The 19574-nt window shown below is 34.9% G+C and overlaps 1 protein-coding gene across 3 annotated transcripts in view; it reads right to left on the reverse strand.

The window, feature by feature from the left end:
• Positions 1-794: 794 nt before the first annotated feature.
• Positions 795-19574, reverse strand: part of GPR155 (G protein-coupled receptor 155) — a 44905-nt gene continuing 26125 nt past the window's right edge. For 2 of the 3 annotated variants that reach the window (XM_063112179.1, XM_063112172.1), the window contains 5 exons: positions 16855-16991; positions 15031-15126; positions 7117-7181; positions 5761-5898; positions 795-3118 (listed from right to left, as the gene is read on the reverse strand). In XM_063112179.1, the coding sequence (XP_062968249.1) occupies positions 2818-3118; positions 5761-5898; positions 7117-7181; positions 15031-15126; positions 16855-16991 (737 nt within the window). In that variant the 3' untranslated portion in view covers positions 795-2817. Of the gene's footprint in view, positions 3172-5760; positions 5899-7116; positions 7182-15030; positions 15127-16854; positions 16992-19574 lie in introns of all 3 variants that reach the window. The other variant, XM_063112188.1, reaches the window with a different exon arrangement.

The raw sequence follows: 19574 nt of genomic DNA on the forward strand, positions 1-19574 counted from the left end.
GTGTTGTCTGCACCACGCTCAGCCAGTGAGCGCACTGGCCATCCCTATATAGGATCTGAACCCGTGGCCTCGGCGCTACCAGCACCACACTCTCCCGAGTGAGCTACGGGGCTGGCCCCATTGAAATTTAAGAAAACAATTGACTATGCTGAAGATTAGTATAAAAGAGGTAGATTTTGTTTTATTTATTTATTTAAAAGATGACCGGTAAGGGGATCCTAACCCTTGACTTGGTGTTGTCAGCACCACACTCTCCCAAGTGAGCCAACCAGCCATCCCTATATAGGGATCCAAACCCATGGCCTTGGTGCTATCAGCACCACACTCTCACAAGTGAGCCACAGGCCGGCCCTAAGGGGTAGCTTTTAAAATTGTATCATTTTTCCAGCTGTGATCTTGCATACTAAAAATTATGAAATGTATGAAAAGGATTCTACTGCCATATTGACTCATTCTTTTTTTTTTTTTTTTGGTGGCTGCTCAGTACAGGGATTCAGAACCTTGACCTTGGTGTTATCAGCACTCCCTTCTAAGCAAGTGGGCTAACCAGCCAGTCCTCATACTGACTCATTCATAAAAAGTGTTTACTCAGTGCATAATTGGGCAAGACCCTGTATGTCGAACCCATAGTTTCATGAAGAATAGAACAATCTCAAGAAACCCATTTAAGAAAACATTAAAAACCTATAGAAAAGACTTCTATGATGGCTTCTACATTATTCATATATTCATATTACTCAAAGAAAAGATGTCAGCAGTGCAAATCAAATTAGGTATTTTATTGAGAAACTTGCTTTGTCAGTGAGAAAGTAACAGTTACAAATATTTTTATATAATAAAATTAGCATATCCTTAATTCTAAAAACGTCTCTTAAAAGCCTTTATTATCTGAAACTGCATATCATTCTGATCTGGGGTTTTCTTTTAGCGTGTCCCATGGAAAAAGATATTGCACATTCCATTTGTGCAAATAACAAAACATATGTAATATGACTTGTTCACAAACAAAACAAATTCTCCACTTGTGTTTGAGTTGCCTGCATGCATGTGAATTAATATCTCTATTACTGTAACTATAAAAGTCTCCAAGTACAGCAATGAGGCTTTACACCTCCTCCTGAGCATTCAGAAAGTTATAATATTGTCATATTAAAAAGAAAGGTTCTGTAGCAAGCCACTTCTGCTTAAAAACATCCCCATTCCCTAGTCATAATTTAAAATTGATATAAGTTAATTCTACTATAAAGTATAATTTACTTGTTAAATACACTAGGCTTCCATGCAAGTTTTTAAAAATTATTCTCATATATTTGTTGCATTAAAAGGACAATGATATTAACCCTATAAATTAATTTCTAAATGGCTCTTATATATGAGATACTAAAAGTATGAGATAATTAAATATTTGAAACATGTTTTAAATTAGTTAAAGCAGCACTGACACCTAATAATTAAGTAGATGTTCAAAGGTAAGGTGAATAGATCTCTTTTTAATTTACTCAAAATAGAGCTTATCTGAGGGTGCTATGGTCTAAATGTTTTGTGTCCCTCCAAAATTCATGTTGAAATCTAATCCCTGATGTGACAGTATTAGGAGATGGGGGGTCTTTGGGAGGTGACTAGGTCATGAACGTGGAGCCCTCATAAATGGGATTAGTGTCCTTATAAGGGGCTGAACAGACTACAGTTCTTTCCTTCCACCATGGGAGGCCACAGCAAGAAGGTAACATCTATGAACCAGAAATCAGTCCCTTATCTAATCTACTGGTGCCTTAATCCTGGACTTCCCAGCCTCCAGAACTGTGAGAAATAAGTTTCTGTTGTTTTGTTTTTATAAGCTATCCAGTTTATGGTATTTTGTTATAGCAGCCTAAATGGACTAAGAGAGAGGGCAACATTTAGTAATTTAAAAATTTATAGATTTTTATACATGGACGTTTAATAAGAATTCTAAATGTAACAATCAGATGCTACGTTTAGATTTTAAAATGTTGGCTTCAACTATATAGTGGTTTTTGTTTTTTGTTTTTGTTTTAACTTCAGAGAATAAAATAGAAGGGTTATCCTTCTGCATGGTGATGCTGTGTGCAAATACCAGAAACAATACATCACATGGCAATAGTTTTGTTGATAAAATTTAAATGAATCCGCCCAAATTATTATTTGTAGTACAAAAGTTAAAGATCAGATTATATTTCTGTTGAAGGACTGTGGAGATAATATTTATGGAGGTTTTTATTCCCTTCCTAATGGTGCTTACTAGTACTTTGGATAGCAAAGCAAGAAAAGACAAACCTTAAAAAAATAATGCTTCTGGTTTTTAAATGAGTACTACTTGTCAAGGAAATGGAAAAAATAAAAAGAATAATAACCTCTTATTAGAACCATTAACATTCTTTTTTAGGAGGTACTATCAGTAAATGTAAAGTTATCTTAATTTAAGGCCCACTTCCTGCCAGCAACTGGTAATTTAAAGGAAGAGTTAATCAGATGTTGATTTTGAAATTATAGCAAACAGATGCAGAAAGCAATGATTTTAAAATGTTGGCACATTAGTATTATTTACAGTAATTATTATATTCATTATCAGAACTTCAAATTTTGATTTGGTTTTCTCTTTTTCCTAAGTTGGTTTCCTATGTGTTTTACATACACATAAAATCCCAGACCCGTAGCATGGGGTGGGAATGCATCTTGTCAAATTTTGTAGAACAGGCAACTGAGGCTTAGGTTGTAACTTGCCTAACGTCACACAGCTAAAATGTAACACATCTGGGACTAGAACATGATTCCATATGGGGTTCTCCCCTTCATAATTTAGGTCTTAGGGAAAAGCGAGGAGGGGGATGAATGTTCAATTTCTTTATATCTTTCCTGTTGGGGGGTGTTTGCATTAATAGCAGGAGGACTCTGTTCAGGATTCTTCTGAAGAAATCTGTAAAACAAGTACTCATCCCGAAATTCATATTCGTTGGTAATATGTTGGATGACTCCGCCTTGCACCAGTCTATCTCCATATATCACAGCTTCACCACGGTCAGAGGCAAGGCCAACTTCAATTAGCCAGTTCACCAGGTCATAGCCACAGAAGGTCCCAGCAGAAGTCTTTGCACCACACCTGTATGTCAAAGGAATGATTCACCCATATGTTCTGTAAATCTGGTATCAGCACTGCATGATAGAGGACAAGCAAGGAAAAATAGAAGGAAACAAGGAAAGACAGCATGACAGTTAAAAGTATGGCAGGAATGAAAGTTCTGAATATAAAGGGTTTGCAAACTCATCTGACTCAAGAAACACCCACTGGAGAAAAATAAAATATGCCAATAATGCTTGTGAAAACAGAAACGTTTAAACGGTAACCAAAAATGACATAGGTAATATAAATGCATCTACAAGGAAATATTTTTTTATAGTAGCATGGCCTTTTGTGATTAGATCTATCCTATAGATGGCTGAATATTATATATTTCAAATTTATACTCTTATACTAGGTAATTGTCTCAGAAACATTAAATATTTTTCACAAGCTCTTGATAAGTGACTATTTTCACTAAACAGTTTATTTTCAGCTCCATATATACCATATATGTATATATAAATACATGTATGCACTATATATATATATATCATAGTGCCCACAAGTAGCCTTTCTTCTTATCCTCAGCAGTCAAGAAAATCATATTGATGTGTTTGTCAGGAATTTGCTTCAATAGGAAGCTAGGAAATGATAAGTAAGATCTGTCTTGCTACAAATCTACTTCTTGATTATTTAAAATTTGTCTTCCTAAAGCAAATATGGGATGCCTTAAGTATGAGCAAATAAACAAGAGAAAGAGAAATGCAAAAGAAAAAATTACATTAATTCTGTACATTTTCATACAAATATGCAACAGACAACATGAGTCTGTCCACAAACATCATTCAAGCTATAAAACCTAAAGTGCCTTACAACAGGAGACAATGGATGAAGATCAAGATGAAATGAGAAATAGGTGACAAAAATGTTAAAGTATTTAAGCATAAATGAATATACATTAAAGTTTCATATAAAAAATAGAAAAAAGTTTAATATACATGAAAAATTTTCTCAAGTACATAAAATCATAATATTTTAACATCAGTATTTCACTTAGTGATATCTTAATTTATGTTTTGCAACTACAAACATCACTTTTAACAAAAGCCTGAATATTACAACCTGTGTCCAAGCCTTCTTCCTGCTTGATGATTTTTAATTTATAGCTTAACACCTTCCATCCTAGACACCAACTGAATAATATCTTTCCTGATGACTGTGATTAGGCAGCTGTAACAAGAGCCCTTGGAGTTGTACAGAGTGGCAGAGAATGTGATGCTGCACAGGCTGTAGAGCCTGGAAAGACACATGAAACAGGCCAGCATACCACCAGCCAGTGCCTGTTCAGCCATCTGGGACTGAGGCAGCCTGGCAACCCTGTAAATGGCAAGAGCTATGCTTCCTGACAGTTGTCAATCATAATGGGCCTGACAGAGCTAATGTGGAGTTCTCTCTTTTAATTTTAAAAAGCAATTTTAAATTGCTATCCATAGGTGGTACTTTGAAATAACTGTCTTGGCCTTATAGGAGTGGAAAACCGACTTTTCTACATAGTTTACCATTGCTGGAAAATGGGCCAGCCCCATCACATATTATTATCTAATTCAAACAACCCTGAGAATCAGGTATTTTAAAGAAGAGGGAAACTGAGGTTTAGAGAATTGAACTTGCCCAATGTCACACAGCAAATAAGTAGCAGTTTAGGAGCTGAGTTCTAGTCCACCCCCAGCAAATCCCCTTTCCACTATGTATACCAGACTACCTTCTGATAATAATGACACATCTGTTAAATATAGTGGCATAATATATATAAATAATTAATCCCAAATAGTAATTTGCATAAATTTCCAAATTTTCAGTTATACATATAAAAGTATTAGGTTCTTTATATTTTGTTTTCTTTTGTTTTCTCTTTTATGACAACCAAAAATATTGGCTCTATAGCATTTGTTTATTCATCATATCCTACCACATACTCCAGCTACATACTTGGAGATTAGAAGAATAAGTATAATATCACAGACTAAAGATTAGGACTTGAGGTGAAATATAAACAGCAGAATTAATTAAGAGGCAGAAATTTCATTTCATTTTCTTGACAACAGCAGTCTTAATATGCAATAACATACATTTAGGAAATGGGAATATAAAATCATTTCTAAATCCAATGTATCTCAAAGTTTTGTGAGAGACACTAATGGCCAACATGAAGTGAATTTTTTTTTTTTTTTTTTAAAAGATGACCGGTAAGGGGATCTCAACCCTTGGCTTGGTGTTGTCAGCACCACGCTCAGCCAGTGAGCTAACCGGCCATCCCTATATAGGATCCAAACCCGTGGCCTTGGTGTTATCAGCACCGCACTCTCCTGAGTGAGCCATGGGCCAGCCCAAAGTGACTGTTAATATGCTACAACATTTTGGTTCATTCTTAAGTTTTCATGTTTTATAAGCAAATCAGAATTTAGATGACTTCTTAAAATATTAAAATCAAAGTGATGTGGCCCTTTTATATACTATTTCTTAAACTATAAACTGACTATAACTATTTTAACTTCTACACATATGTGTGTTATTGAAAATAACTGTCATAGTCAGTCATGGCCACATTACTTAGCCTGTTACAATCCAAAGTTAATCATCTAAAATATAATTATCTGGAACCTGTACTGGAGTTTGCTTACCTTCTTTTCTTGACAATGTTTTGGATACAGAGGTCACGGTGATAATGGATAAATTGTTGACAGGTCATTTTTATTTCTTCAGAAACAGGAGAATCCCTATTTCCTGATGTGTCTTTATTCTTCCATAGGAATTCAAGTCTGGAAACCAAAATTTAAGGAGGCCATTTTTAAGGAAAGAAAAGCACTTGACAGAGAATACCTTCTGCCCGATTACCCCATCAAAATGGCTGTTTCAAAGCTATCATTCACCAAGGTGGTCATCTACAACACCCAGACATCATTAGTCTTTGAAGCAGAAACATTCTTATTCTGCATTCAGTTTCCTATTAAAAACAGGGTGGGGTGGAGGACTTGATCATTTTATAAACCCTCCTGACACATTTGACCCACTTCAATTTCTACCAATAAATTGTCCCTTATTCTATGTTCCACTGTTTTGAAACACAAATGTAAATTAGAGGTCAAGTATTTTACTTATTCATTTTTCAATTACAGCACCACAGAGAGAAATACCAGGATCTGGAGTATAGGACATGTTTGTTTCTGCCAGCCCAGAGAATAGCACGGTTGACTACTTCACCTGATTAACATTCTGAAACTGGTAACTAAGTTCAGTGACTTTCCTATTATGCTTTTGTTCCTTTATGACATGATTATGACCCTAGCAACTACATCTTGATGATGATGATGATGATGGATAAGAAGAAGTACGAAAGGACAGATACCATTTACTGGCCACTTTTCATAGAACTGGTAGGATAAATTCCATTAGCATTTCTAGTTTCTACTAATTTTGACTTTGAAAACAAATGAAGAGTATAAAGACTTGCCCCCCTGCTTCTTCCTCCCACCCCCAAGTTGGAGTATTCCCATTTGTTACTTTTCATAAAGAAATCCCTGATCTTAATTCAAAGAAAGCTTTCATTAAGCTAATAAAAACCCAAAAATTTAGAAAAACTTGAGTTTTCTATAAGCTGTCAGTTTGATAGAAAGAGGAATCATGTTGTGAAAGGAGAAAGACAATCAAAATATAGACCTCTGAGGGCAAACCACCTACCACTTCCATTTCTAAAGACATTTTCAAGTTTCATTTAACTTTATGTGGTTAATAGCATACATAGAAGTCAGCATCCATCAATTCTTATTAAAATGCAAATTACAATGCTGGGTTTATAATAGTTCTTCCAATATTTTCTCTGCAATTATCTACAACAAATATATGAATCAACAGATAACCTTTGTGTGGCATTTAGTGGTCTCCTAGCAGTTACTAAAGGTTTAAAAATATCAGTATCTTAATAGAATGGCTTTGTCATCACCTTTACAGATTTAGGTTTATTTCAAAACTAAATTTACCTTCTTTTGAAAGGTAGGATGATTAAATGTTTGTCCAATCCAAAGATTCCAAAAGAAATAAAACCCTAGGGAAGAAAACAAAGTTATTTTTTTCTGAATTCAAAAATAAAATTTTAAGATAGAGAAATTAAGGACACCACCAAATTTAGTGCTCAAGGAAGCAAACCTATAGTGATTGGAGAAACATTTTTATTGATTTTTTATTTTTTAATTTATCAATATTCAATGTAGATGATTTCCATGTCTCTTTACCAATTCCTCCCTCTCCCCCACCTCCCATCAACATCATATCTGTTCACTTATGTTGTGTCTTCTTTTTTTCTCCCCTCCCCATTTATTTGTATATTTATTTATTTTTATTAGCTCCCACATATAAGTGAGAACATGTGGTATTTCTCTTTCTGTGCCTGGCTTATTTCACTTACTACAGTTTCCTCTTAGTCCATCCATGTTGCTGCAAATGGTAGTATTTCATTCTTTTTTACAGCAGAAAAGTATTCCATTGTGTAGATATACCACATTTTCCTTATCCACTCATCTGATGATGAGCATTTAGGCTGTTCCCAACTCATGGCTATTGCAAATAGTGCTGCAACATGGGAGTGCAGGTATTCCTTCAACATGATTCCCATTCTTCTGGGTATATTCCCAGCAGTGGAATAGCTGGGTCATATGGTAGTTGTTTTTTATGGTCATCTGTAATTGTTTCAGGAACCTCCATACCATTTTCCATAAAGGCTGCACCATTTTGCAGTCTCTACAACAGTGTAGGAGGGTTCCCTTTTCCTTGCATCCTTGTCAGCATTTATTATTCTCAGTCTTTTGGAAATATCCAAAAGATATTACTTGTTTTTTGCTGTTAAGCTGTTTGATTTCCTTGTATATTCTGGATATTAATCATTTATCAGATGCATATTTTGCAAATATTTTCTCCCACTCTGTTGGTTGTCATTACACTCTGTTAATCATTTCTTTTGATGTGCAGAAGCTTTTTAGTTCAATATAATCCCATTTGTTTATTTTTCCTTTGGTTGTCTGTGCTTTTGGGGTCATATTCATAAAGTCTATGCCCAATCCTACTTCCTGAAGTGTTTCCCCCATGTTTTCTTTTAGGAGTTTTATTGTTTTAGGATGTATATTTAATTCTTTAATCATTTTGAGTTGATTTCAGTATATATTGAGAGGTATGGTTCTAGATTTATTCTTCTACATATGGATGCCCAATTTTCCCAGCACCATTTACTGAAGAGGCAGTCTCTTCCCCAGTGTGTGTTCTTGATGCCTTTGTCAAAGATCAGATGGCTGTAGGTGTGTGGATTGATTTCTGGGTTCTCTATTCTGTTCTATTGGTTCATATGTCTGTTTTTATGCCAGTACCATGCTGTTTTGATTACTATAGCTTTGTACTATAGTTTAAAGGCAGGTAGTGTTATGCCTCTGGCTTTATTTTATTTTATTTTTTTGCTCAGAATTGCTTTGGTAATTCGTGGTCTTTTGATGTTCCCCATGAATGTTGGAATTGTTTTCTCCATTTCTGGGAAGAATGACACTGGAATTTTGATGGGGATTGTGTTGAATCTGTAGGTCACTTTGGGTAGTATGGACATTTTCACAATGTTAATTCTTCCAATCCAAGAGCATGGGATATCTTTCCATCTTCTTGTGTCCTCTTTAATTTCTCTCAACAGCAATTTGTAGTTTTCATCATAGAGATTTTTCATATCCTTGGTTAATTTAATATTCCTAGGCATTTTATTTTTTTTGGTGACTATTGTAAATGGGCTTGCTTTCTTGATTTCTTTTTCTGCTAGTTCATTGTAGGAGTATAAAAATGCTACTGATTTTTGCATGTTAATTTTATATCCTACAAATTCGCTGAAATCATTTATCAACTCTAAGAGTTTTTTTGTAGAGTCTGTAGGCTGTTCTATATATAGGATCATATCATCTGTAAACAGGGAAAATTTGACTTCATCTCTTCCAATCTGGATGCTCTTTATTTCTTTCTCTTCTTTGATTGCTCTGACTAGTTCTTCCAATACTGTGTTGAATAGGAGTGGTGAGAGTGGGCATCCTTGTCTTGTTCCTGTTCTTAAGGGAAAAACTTTCAACTTTTCTCCATTCAGGATGATATTGGCAGTAAGTGTGTCATATATATGGCTTTAATTGTTTTAAGATACTTTCCTTCTCTATCTAACTTATAGAGAACATTATCATGAAAGAATGTTGAATTTTTTCAAATGCTTTTTCAGCATCTACAGATCTAGATGATCATATGGTTTTTATATTTAATTTTGTCGATGTGGTGTATCACATTTATTGACTTGCATATGTTGAACCAACCTTGCATCCCTGGGATGAATCCCACTTGATCATGGTATATAATTTTATGTATGTATTGCTGTATCCTATTAGCTAGTATTTTATTGAGAATTTTTGCATCTATATTCATCAGAGATATTGGCCTGTAGTTTTCTTTATATGTTGTATCTTTGTCTGGTTTTGATATCAGGGTGATGTTTGCTTTGCCTCATAGAATGAGTTTGGGAGAATGGCCTCTGTTTCAATTTTTTGGAATAGTTTGTAGATAATTGGTATTAATTCTTCTTTAAAGATGTGGTAGAATTTGGCAGTGAAGCCATCTGGTCCCAGGCTTTTCTTTGTTGGGAGACTGCTGATTACAGCTTCCATCTCTTTGATTGTTACTCAACTGTTCAGAATTTCTATCTTTTTGGTTCAGTCTTGGTAGTTTATGTGTGGCCAGAAATTCATCCATTTCCTCCATATTTTCAAATTTATTGGTGTATAGTTGTTTATAGAAATCTCTGATGAATCTTTGTATTTCTAAGGTATCAGTTGTAATATCTCCTTTTTCATTTCTTATTTTTGTTATTTGTGTCTTCTCTTTTCTTTTTTTAGTTAGCCTAGCTAATGGCTTGTCAATTTTATTTATCTTCTCAAAAAACCAAATTTTCGTTTCGTTGATCTTTTGTATCATTTTTTGAGTTTCTATTTCATTTAGTTCTGCTCTAATCTTAATTATTTCTTTCTGTCTACTAACTTTGGTTTTGGATTTTTCTTGTTTTTCTATTTCTTTAAGGTAAATAATTAGGGTGTTTACTTGCCATCTTTCCATTCTTCTGAGGTAAGCATTTGTTGAGATAAACTTCCCCCTTAGTATTGCTTTTGCAGTATCCCACAGGTTTTGGTATGATGTGTCATTATTTTCATTAGTTTCAATAAATTTTTTGATTTCCTGCTTAATTTCTTCTTGGACCTATATTTCATTAAGTAGAATGTTGTTTAATTTTCATGTATTTGTATAGTTTCCAGAGTTTCATTTGTTATTGATTTCTGATTTCTAGTTTTAATCCATTTTGGTCTGAAAAAATACATGGAATAATTTCAATTGTTTTTAATTTGTTGAGACTTGATTTGTGGCCTAACATGTGGTCTATCCTGGAGAATGTTCCACATGCTGATGAGAAGAATGAGTATTCTGAGGTTTTTGGACGAAATGTTCTGTAGATATCTGCCAAGTCCAGGTGTTCTAAAGTGTTGCTTAGATCTTGTGTTTCTCTGTTGATTTTTTGCCTAGATGATCTGTCCCATGTTGATAGTGGGGTGTTCAGGTCCCCTACTATTGTGGTATTAGTGTCCATCTCTTTCTTTTGGTCTAATAGTGTTTGCTTTATATATCTGACTTCTCTGATATTGGGTGCATATATATTTATGATTGTTAGGTCTGCTTGCTGGATAGATCCTTTTATCATTATATAGTGGCCTTCTTTACTTTTTTTTTTAATGGTTTTTGGTTTAAAGTCTATTTTCCCTGACATAAGGGTAACTACTCCTGCTCATTTTTCATTTCTATTTGCATGGTATATCTTTTTCCTTTCTTTCACTCTTAGTCTATGTGTGTCTTAAGAGGTGAAGTGAGTCTCTTGAAGACAGCATATTGTTGGATCCATCCTTTTAATTCAATCATTCAGTCTGTGTTTTTTGTGTTTAGTCCTTTCACATTAAGAGTTACTATTAAAAGGTGTTGATCTACTACTGGTATTTTACTGATTTTTGTTTGGATGTTTTAAATATCTTTTGTTCCTTTCTTTCTGATTTACTGTTTTTGTTCTGATTTACTTCTGTGTTTGTTGGTTTCTTGGGATGGTAGATTAACTTCTTTTCTCTTTATTGTTTGCATTTTTGTTTTACTGGTAAGTTTTGTTCTTTCCTGAGTATTCCTGGTAGTGATGGTTGTTTTTCAGATACCAAACACAGTACTCCCTTGAATATTTCTTGTAAGGCTCATCATGTAGTAGCAAACTCCTGTGGTTTTTGTTTATCTGGGAATTACACTATTTGTACTTCATTTCAGAAGGAAAGTCTTGCTGGGTAAACTATTCTTAGCTGGCAATTTTTGTCTTTTAGTATTTTGAATATATCATCCCATTCTATTCTTGCTTTTAGGGTTTCTGATGAAAAGTTGATGTTAGTCTGATAGGGGCTCCCTTATATGTGACTCGACACTTCTCTCTTGCCGCTTTTAAGATTCTTTGTCTTTGATCTTTGCCAATTTGATTATAACATGTCTTGGAGAGGACCTTATTGGGATGAATATGTTTGGGATCTTTGAGCCTGCTGAATATGAAGATCTCTGTCTTTCCCTATACCTGGGAAGTTTTCTGCTATTATTTCATTGAATATGTTTTCAATGCCTCTTCCTTTTTCCTCCCCTTCTAGGATACCCATGGTTCAGATATTTGAGCACTTAAGGTTATCTGCTATCTCTCTCAGATTTTCTTCATTTAAAAAAAAATTTTTTTTTTTTTTTGTCTGCCTGTGTTATTTTGAACAGGCCCATCTTCAAGGTCAGCAATTCTCTCTTCTGCTTATTGTAGCCTGCTGTTTAAGCTCTCTGTCGTGTTTTTTATTTTGTTGAATGAATCCTTCACCTCCACAAGCTCTGCCACATTCTTTTTCAGAGCATTGATTTCTTTGTACATTTCCTCTTGCAGGTCCTTTATACTTTATCTTATTTCATTGTGTTGTCTGAGTCTTCTTGTACCTCATTGAGTTTCCTTAGAATTGTTGCTCAAAATTCCTTGTCAGTCATTTCAAGGACTTCCTGTTCTATAGGATCTGGTACTTGAGAGTTATTATATTCCTTTGTGGTGTCATATTTTCTTGTTATTTCATATTTCTGGTATCTCTACATCAGTGTTTAGTCATCTGGTAGAGAAGTTACTTTTTCTGGTACTCTGGAGTGAGGTTAGCAGGGAGGGAGCTCCTCTTGCAGGTGTATTTTATAATGATGGTTGACTAGGGTGTTTTAGAATTGGATCAAGGTAGACAGCTTCATGTAGACACTCTGAAGGTATTTTGGCCAAATTCAGTGTTGGAGTTGTGTGAAAGTGTCTCTGTGACCTACTCCCTTGGACATTTATTATTTCTTTGCTGAGGTTGGTGACACTACACTGGTTTGTCAGGACATGGGTAAGCTCTCAAACTTTGGGAGATAGAGCCTTGGAGTCTTGTTACTCTTAGGTGATAGTGGGTGTTCTTGGGCAGGACTGCTGGCACTGTGATTAGCTCACCCTGACTCTGTTGGGTGCACTGAGGTATACTAGTACTCCTCAATTTGAATGGGTGACTCTGGATGGGTTTTCTCTTTTTTCTTTCCTCTTTCCCTGGGCTCTGCTGGTGATGCTCCTTCTGTCTGTGCCAATGTGTAGTCACCAGGAAACCTGTGAGGCAGTGGTAGCTGCTGTTTTGGCAGCAAGCTGTCCTTACAGCAACAGTTGCTGGGGCGGAGGCTGTCACAGTCCACTCGTTCAGCACTGGTGTCTGCAGCAGTGGCAGGGGATGTTGCTGACACCTGGCTGCCTGTGGCTCCTTTGGGGCCTCAGCAGTGGTGTGGCAGGGTTGTCAGAGGCGGGGCCTTGCTTGCCTGTGTTCCTGTGGGGTCTGCCGGTGAGTTGGGGCTGGTCTCTCTGGGCTTCCTGGAGCAACATTTTAAATGGAACACACAAAGCAGGTCCTCTAAAGTTCAATGCTTGAAGTGAGGTGTGAGCCTTGACTGCCTTTTCCCAATCATTCTGTCCTACTAATTATGATGGGTGATACAAACCACTGCTGAGCAACCACATTTGCATGATAGCTTACTGAAGAAAAATGAAAACATTTAAAGGCTATATGTATTTTCCCTTTTTTAAAAAGAAAATATTTCCTACTGTGCTTAAATATTTCTTCATTATTTCTCTGTTAAAACTTCGTAAATTATAAATAAGTGCTGCAGTATCTAATTATAATGCAGTAATTGAACAGAATTGATATAAAGTGAAACTGACTAGTGGCTAGGGAAAGGTTTGAAGGATTTGGGGGTGATGAGGCAAACTAGCACCAGATTATCAGCCACAGATCAGGACAATTTGGGACTGTTTGGGAAGACAAGCGGTTGGGAGCTGCCATTTTTCAGGCATACTGGGATGAGGATCTGAGCGCAGGCTGGTGGAATGCAGGATGGAGAATGCAATATATTACTGACTTTCTTCACTCCAAATGTAAATGGCCAGAAGGGAAGGATCTTATTATAACATCTCCCCAAGAAGAAAATGGGATAGGAGTGGGGTTTGTGTCTCTCTCACTACTCTGAACCACTTGAATCATAAGCTGTGTGGGCACATTTTCAATGCAGCATTCATGCCATTAGCTTCTGTTCAAGGCACAGCTCTGTGGAATGAGGCTTTCTCGGTCCTGGTCCTGAGATGGTTCAGCTTGGGTGGGATTTCTGAATGCCAAATGAGACTATGACTTTCAGCCTACTATTTTACAGTTCTTGGATACAAAATCAAATCTTAAATAGTGTTACCACGTGAGATGGGTATCAAGTATCTCCTAGGATGTTCATGTCTGTCATAAACTGATTGAGATTACTTGTTTCTTTAGACATAGTCATATTTTCTCCCACAATGACAAAACAAATTGGAAATATTTCAAGAAATTAATGTTAGGAAAACACTTGGGCATCTATTGACAAATGTTAACTAACTCATATGGCAAATTATTTCAGATTTAATAGACAAACTCAGTGATTTCAAACACAGTGCTTTTTCCCAACCTGATAATCTATGGACTGATATTCTCTAATTTAAAAATAAGAGTTTGAAGAAAAGATTAAATTTTGAAATTTTCACATAAAAATTATTCCCAATATGTAAAATGTTGTTTACTCTGAAATATCTATTTTAATAGTGACATAAATGTAGACAATAGCACCTATCCTATTTCTTCTTCATGGAATTTCAATGTCCTAATTTCTAAACTGGGGATAGTAATATCTCCTTTGCAGGTATTGTGATGTTTAAACGAGATAATGCATATAAAATGCTCAGCAATGATTGGCACATAGTAGACTCTTAGGGAATGGTAACTACTATCCCTAGCCTAAATTTATTTATACACCATTTGATTTTTTTAAAAAGATTTAAGTACATATTATTCAAGAAACATCAAAATGTAAATGAAATGATATTCATCAATATAAGTGGCTAAATTAAAGGCCCAAGAAGGTAAGCTGTTTTCCCAAAGTTATTAAGATCACAACAAAGTTTAAAAAGAACTTAGGACATCTTGTTCCCATTTAAATTATCGTTCTTTATCTCAAAACCAAAGCAAAGAACTATCTGGTATTTCTGATTGAAACACTCAGGGTACCTTCTGATGACTTTAGCCAGTATAATAACTCATCTCTACTAGGAGACAGGCAGCAGCTGTCAGCTGTCATGAACACCAGCAGCTGGTAAACAAACTAAGCCCTTTTGATTTAAAAGAAAACAACATCCGTACCCCCCACCCCCCCACCCTGCCCACAATCAACCCATCCAAAAAAGCAAAAACCCTTCAGTAAATAAATACCTGGCCAAAGTTAAACACGGCACAGAAAAATTGTAACTCAACATACAGTCTTCCAGGCTCTTGATTAAATAGCCACCACAAACAACTAGAAAGATTCTGCAAAGGAAGGAGAAAAGAGTACTTTAAAATGAAGCAAGCTAATTATTTCTCTCCATCCAGAACACAGTACAATAACTTATCTACTTAATAATTAGGGGGCTTTCTGTCACTTATAACAGCAAAAGAAAAAAATTAGGGGAGAAAAGACTAAAGGGAAAAACACCAAGAGAATATAGAGGCTTGTCTTTCCGACAAGAGGTTTCAACCTCTCCTCCTGACAGATGTCATTCAAATGGCATCTATTCTGATCAGACTTGAAGCAAGAAGACGTGAGCCATAACACAGAACCTTACATAATATATCAGGACTGCCGACTAGCCTAAGACAGAACTGATTTTAAAATTAGTTCCACACAATGAAAACAATTATATCACTAGGCAGCAATTCTTGGCAGCATTTCTTAGTTTTTGACTTTTGTTCTTTAACAGCATTAAAGTGGTGTTAGCTGATTTCACACCATGTAATGAGCATCCTAGTGTGAAAAGGGTTCCCTTATAGGTTATATGGTCCATTTCCCACCTCTTGGGCAAGTTATGCTGGAACCATCTCAAAGAATTACAGTATATAACAATAGCTGATAATTCACAAAAGAGAACATACAACTAATTTTTTAAAAAACCTTTAGTGGGCCAGCCTGTGGCTCACTCAGGAGAGTATGGTGCTGATAACACCAAGGCCACGGGTTCAGTTCCCATATAGGGGATGGCCGGTTAGCTCACTGGGAGAACGTAGTGCTGACAACACCAAGTCAAGGGTTAAGATCCCCTTACTGGTCATCTTTTTTTAAAAAAAAAACCTTTAGTAATCAAAGAAATGCATGCATTTAAAAAATAAAGTTCTGTATTTCACTTATAAAATTACCAAATTAAAAAGTTAACAATATTTAATGCTGGTGAGAGCACTTTATAAATCTATACTACCTTTTTGGAAAACAACTTAGTAGAATGCATCTAAAGTCACAGAAATATTTATACTGTTTGGTCTGGATTTCTCAACTTTGCGAATGTATCATAAGGAAATATAATGCATGGAGATGTTCATTAGAGGATTTTGAAAAGCTAGGAACAATTCATAAGGAAGTTGTTGGGTAAATTATAATGTATCTCTTCTATAGTTTATTGGGGAGCCATTTAAAGTAATGGTTATGAACACTATGGAGCAACACAAAAATGCTTGACATAAGTGACAAAAGCAGGATATATGTAAATCTGTATGTGTGATTAGAACCATGAAAAATGTATTAAAAAAAGAAGGCAGTAGTATGATGGATATTTTTCCTCTTTATTCTGTATCAATAGTATAAAGTGGTTATGTTATTTTCATAATTAAAAATTATTTTTAAAAGTTTATTTATCTGAGGAATATCTTCTGAGAGATAATGTAGGCATTTATCCACTTTGGTCAGTCAAGTACATTAGGGATAAGCGGCCCTGCACACATCATGGAGATGTCAGGTTTTACCAAATTCTAGGTTCAGAACATAGAATAAATAAGTGATTCTAAGCAGAATAGCCTACTGGAGCATTTACGTAACAGGGTAATGTGAATGATTTATTCTGCCTGCCCCACCCCTCCCCGAAACATTTAGCTCAAGATTAGAATTCAGATGACCTAGCCACCACACTCCTGGAAAGCAACAACTAAGCTTCTGCCGGAAGTCTGAATAAAACTTTTGCCAAACACTTAAAGAAATGGCCCCAAAACAAAACCAGAAGAAACATTTACAGCAAACAGGCCAATAATGAGAAGTAAACAGAGGAACACATGTCGAGTCAGTTGCTGGTCTCCACTCTGTAGATACTGTTCTTCTTCCTGGGCTAACATGCAGCTCTGGGAGGTACAGCGACTCACACAATGATCATCTATAAAACAGTACACACACAATTTGTAATCAGAGCTTTTTATCTGAATGCATTTTAAATTTATAATGACTTCCTAAGAGAAACAAGAAAAAAGCATATTCAGCTAAGAATCAGTATATTATTTTAGACGAAATGGTAGGAACGCTTCTTCATGTTTTCCCAGAAAAAAACACCAGTATACAATAGTTCCTTATTCAATAGTGTTATAGACTGTATATATAATTCTATTTAAGCTATATTACATAATTATGTAATATAGTGTAAATATAATTATGTAATATAAGCTATATTATATAATTATATATAATTGTATATATAATTACATAATATAAGCTATATACAATACAAACATATATTTTTATATATATATACACACACACACACACAGTCATATGTCACTTAAAGAAGGGGATACGTTCTGAGAAATGCATCATTAGGCGATTTCATTGTTGTGCAAACATCATAGAGTGTTTTTACAAAAACCCAGGTGGTATAGTCTGCTACACACCTAGGCTATATAGTATAGTCATTATCGTATATGCAGTCAGTGACCAAAATGTTATCTGACACTTCTCGTATATGATTTTTTAAAGGCCTAATTAATAACTCAAGTTTTACCCCATGATAAATCTACATATCAGTCATATATAACCTATTTTTAGCTAACTGTAAAACACATTTACTATCACCTCTTGCCTTTCATTAAAGAGTTTAAAACTTGCCTTAGAAAAGACCTTTAAGGAACCTAATAAATATTACATACTATGTTTTGTTCACATGTAGAACCAAACCCAAATCACAGGCAGGACTGTTCTCTGTCCTAAAATAGAGGTGAGAAATCTTTCCCAAGAAACCTTTGTTTCTACCTCAGCTCCACACTATCTATGGCACAAAAGTAAAAAAAAACAAAAAAATTTTTTACAAAATAGATGTATAGTCTAACATACAGTTTTTATAAAAGCCAGTGGTTAAAAAACCACAATTTTATAGCTCTTATTCCAAGCTAAAAGTAAAAATTTGTATTCCCTGAAGCCACTTTTTAGAAAAGCACATATACAACCATTAAGCATGGTCTTAATAATTGGGATAATAGTCAACGGCATGGGGGAGAGTCCACAATGTTGCTAAATAAAAAGAAGGAAGGCTGCCATACTATCTCTATAGCATGATTCTATTTTAATAAAAATTATTTGTACGTATCTACATGTAGAAAAATCTAGAAGTATATATAATAAACTTGGTTTTAAAATATTATGTACAGAAAAAGAAAAACCAAAATAAATAAATAAATAAATAAATAAACAAAGTAAAATAAAATGTATATGGTCAAAGGTTTGGATCCCCATACTGGCCAGCCACCAAAAAAAACAAAACAAAACAAACAAAAAAAACCCATTATGTGTAGATATTACAAAAATGGATAAAAATAAATTTCACTATCTTTCATTTGCCTTTTCACACATTGCTGCCATTCAACAAGCTAAATGCAATATTTATTTTGCCTTTGTGCTAGGCCAAGGGGTGGGGAATGAATAATATTGTTTAACTCTAAAGATTCTCATTTGCCCATGATTTGATTTCCTTTAGACTTTATTTCACACTCAGGAATGATACTAAATTATATGATTAGCCCTATACAATGACTCTCATTCTATATAATTTTTGAAAAATATGATCAGAAAATCCAAGAAGCCTTTAATAACTTAAAAGAGTTTTCAGGAATCAACATCATTAATGAAGAAAATGATAGATAACAAAAGCCCAAGGAAATGTGGGAGGCAAAAAAAAGCTGCTGAATCAGCTTACTTGTCAAATTTGTTATTAAGTATATTGTGTAGGGAGAAAAAAAATAAGTAGGAAAGCCTTGGGAATTCTGATGTAAAGAATCATTAATTTTAGAAACTTTAAAAACTAAGAGACAGGTTAACTGAATGCCAGAAGGGGTTTCCTATCAGAAAAAGTCAGTGAATGCTCGACATCTGATATATTTTTACTCCCTTTTATGGAAATGTAAATGCTACCATCAAGATTCATTCTTAGCTGGCAGATAGCAGCCAAATATAAACCCCATCTGAACAACAACTATTACTGCTATTACTATATTTACTGAATGCCATTTGCTATGTATACCACACACTGTGATGTATGTATGTGATTTGTGATGTGTGTACACTAAGTGATTTGCATACATCATTTCTTATAATCCTCATGTTTCTCATATAAAAACATAATGACTTTAACAACAATACAATTCACATATACCTCATCATAAAGAACACATTGGGGGATTTCCCTTTCTAGTTTGATTATAAATAAGCATAATCAACTGAAATTGCATTGCCATTCCACATAAGTGCGTTCAGTTGTTTTAAATTATTTGAAATTCAGGCCACAAATGTGATTCAGTCTCTTAGTCTATATGCCACAAAGTTGTTACTTTTAAACTTCTTTTTCCCCCAGGGGCTGCCGGTTAGCTCAGTTGGTTAGAGTGAGGCCTTATAACATCAAACTCAAGGGTTTGGACCCCCTTACTGGCCAGCCATCGAAAGTAAATAAACAAATGAAGGGTTTTTTCCCCTTATT

This window comes from Cynocephalus volans, chromosome 1, assembly GCF_027409185.1.
Source record: "Cynocephalus volans isolate mCynVol1 chromosome 1, mCynVol1.pri, whole genome shotgun sequence".
Lineage (NCBI taxonomy): Eukaryota > Metazoa > Chordata > Mammalia > Dermoptera > Cynocephalidae > Cynocephalus > Cynocephalus volans.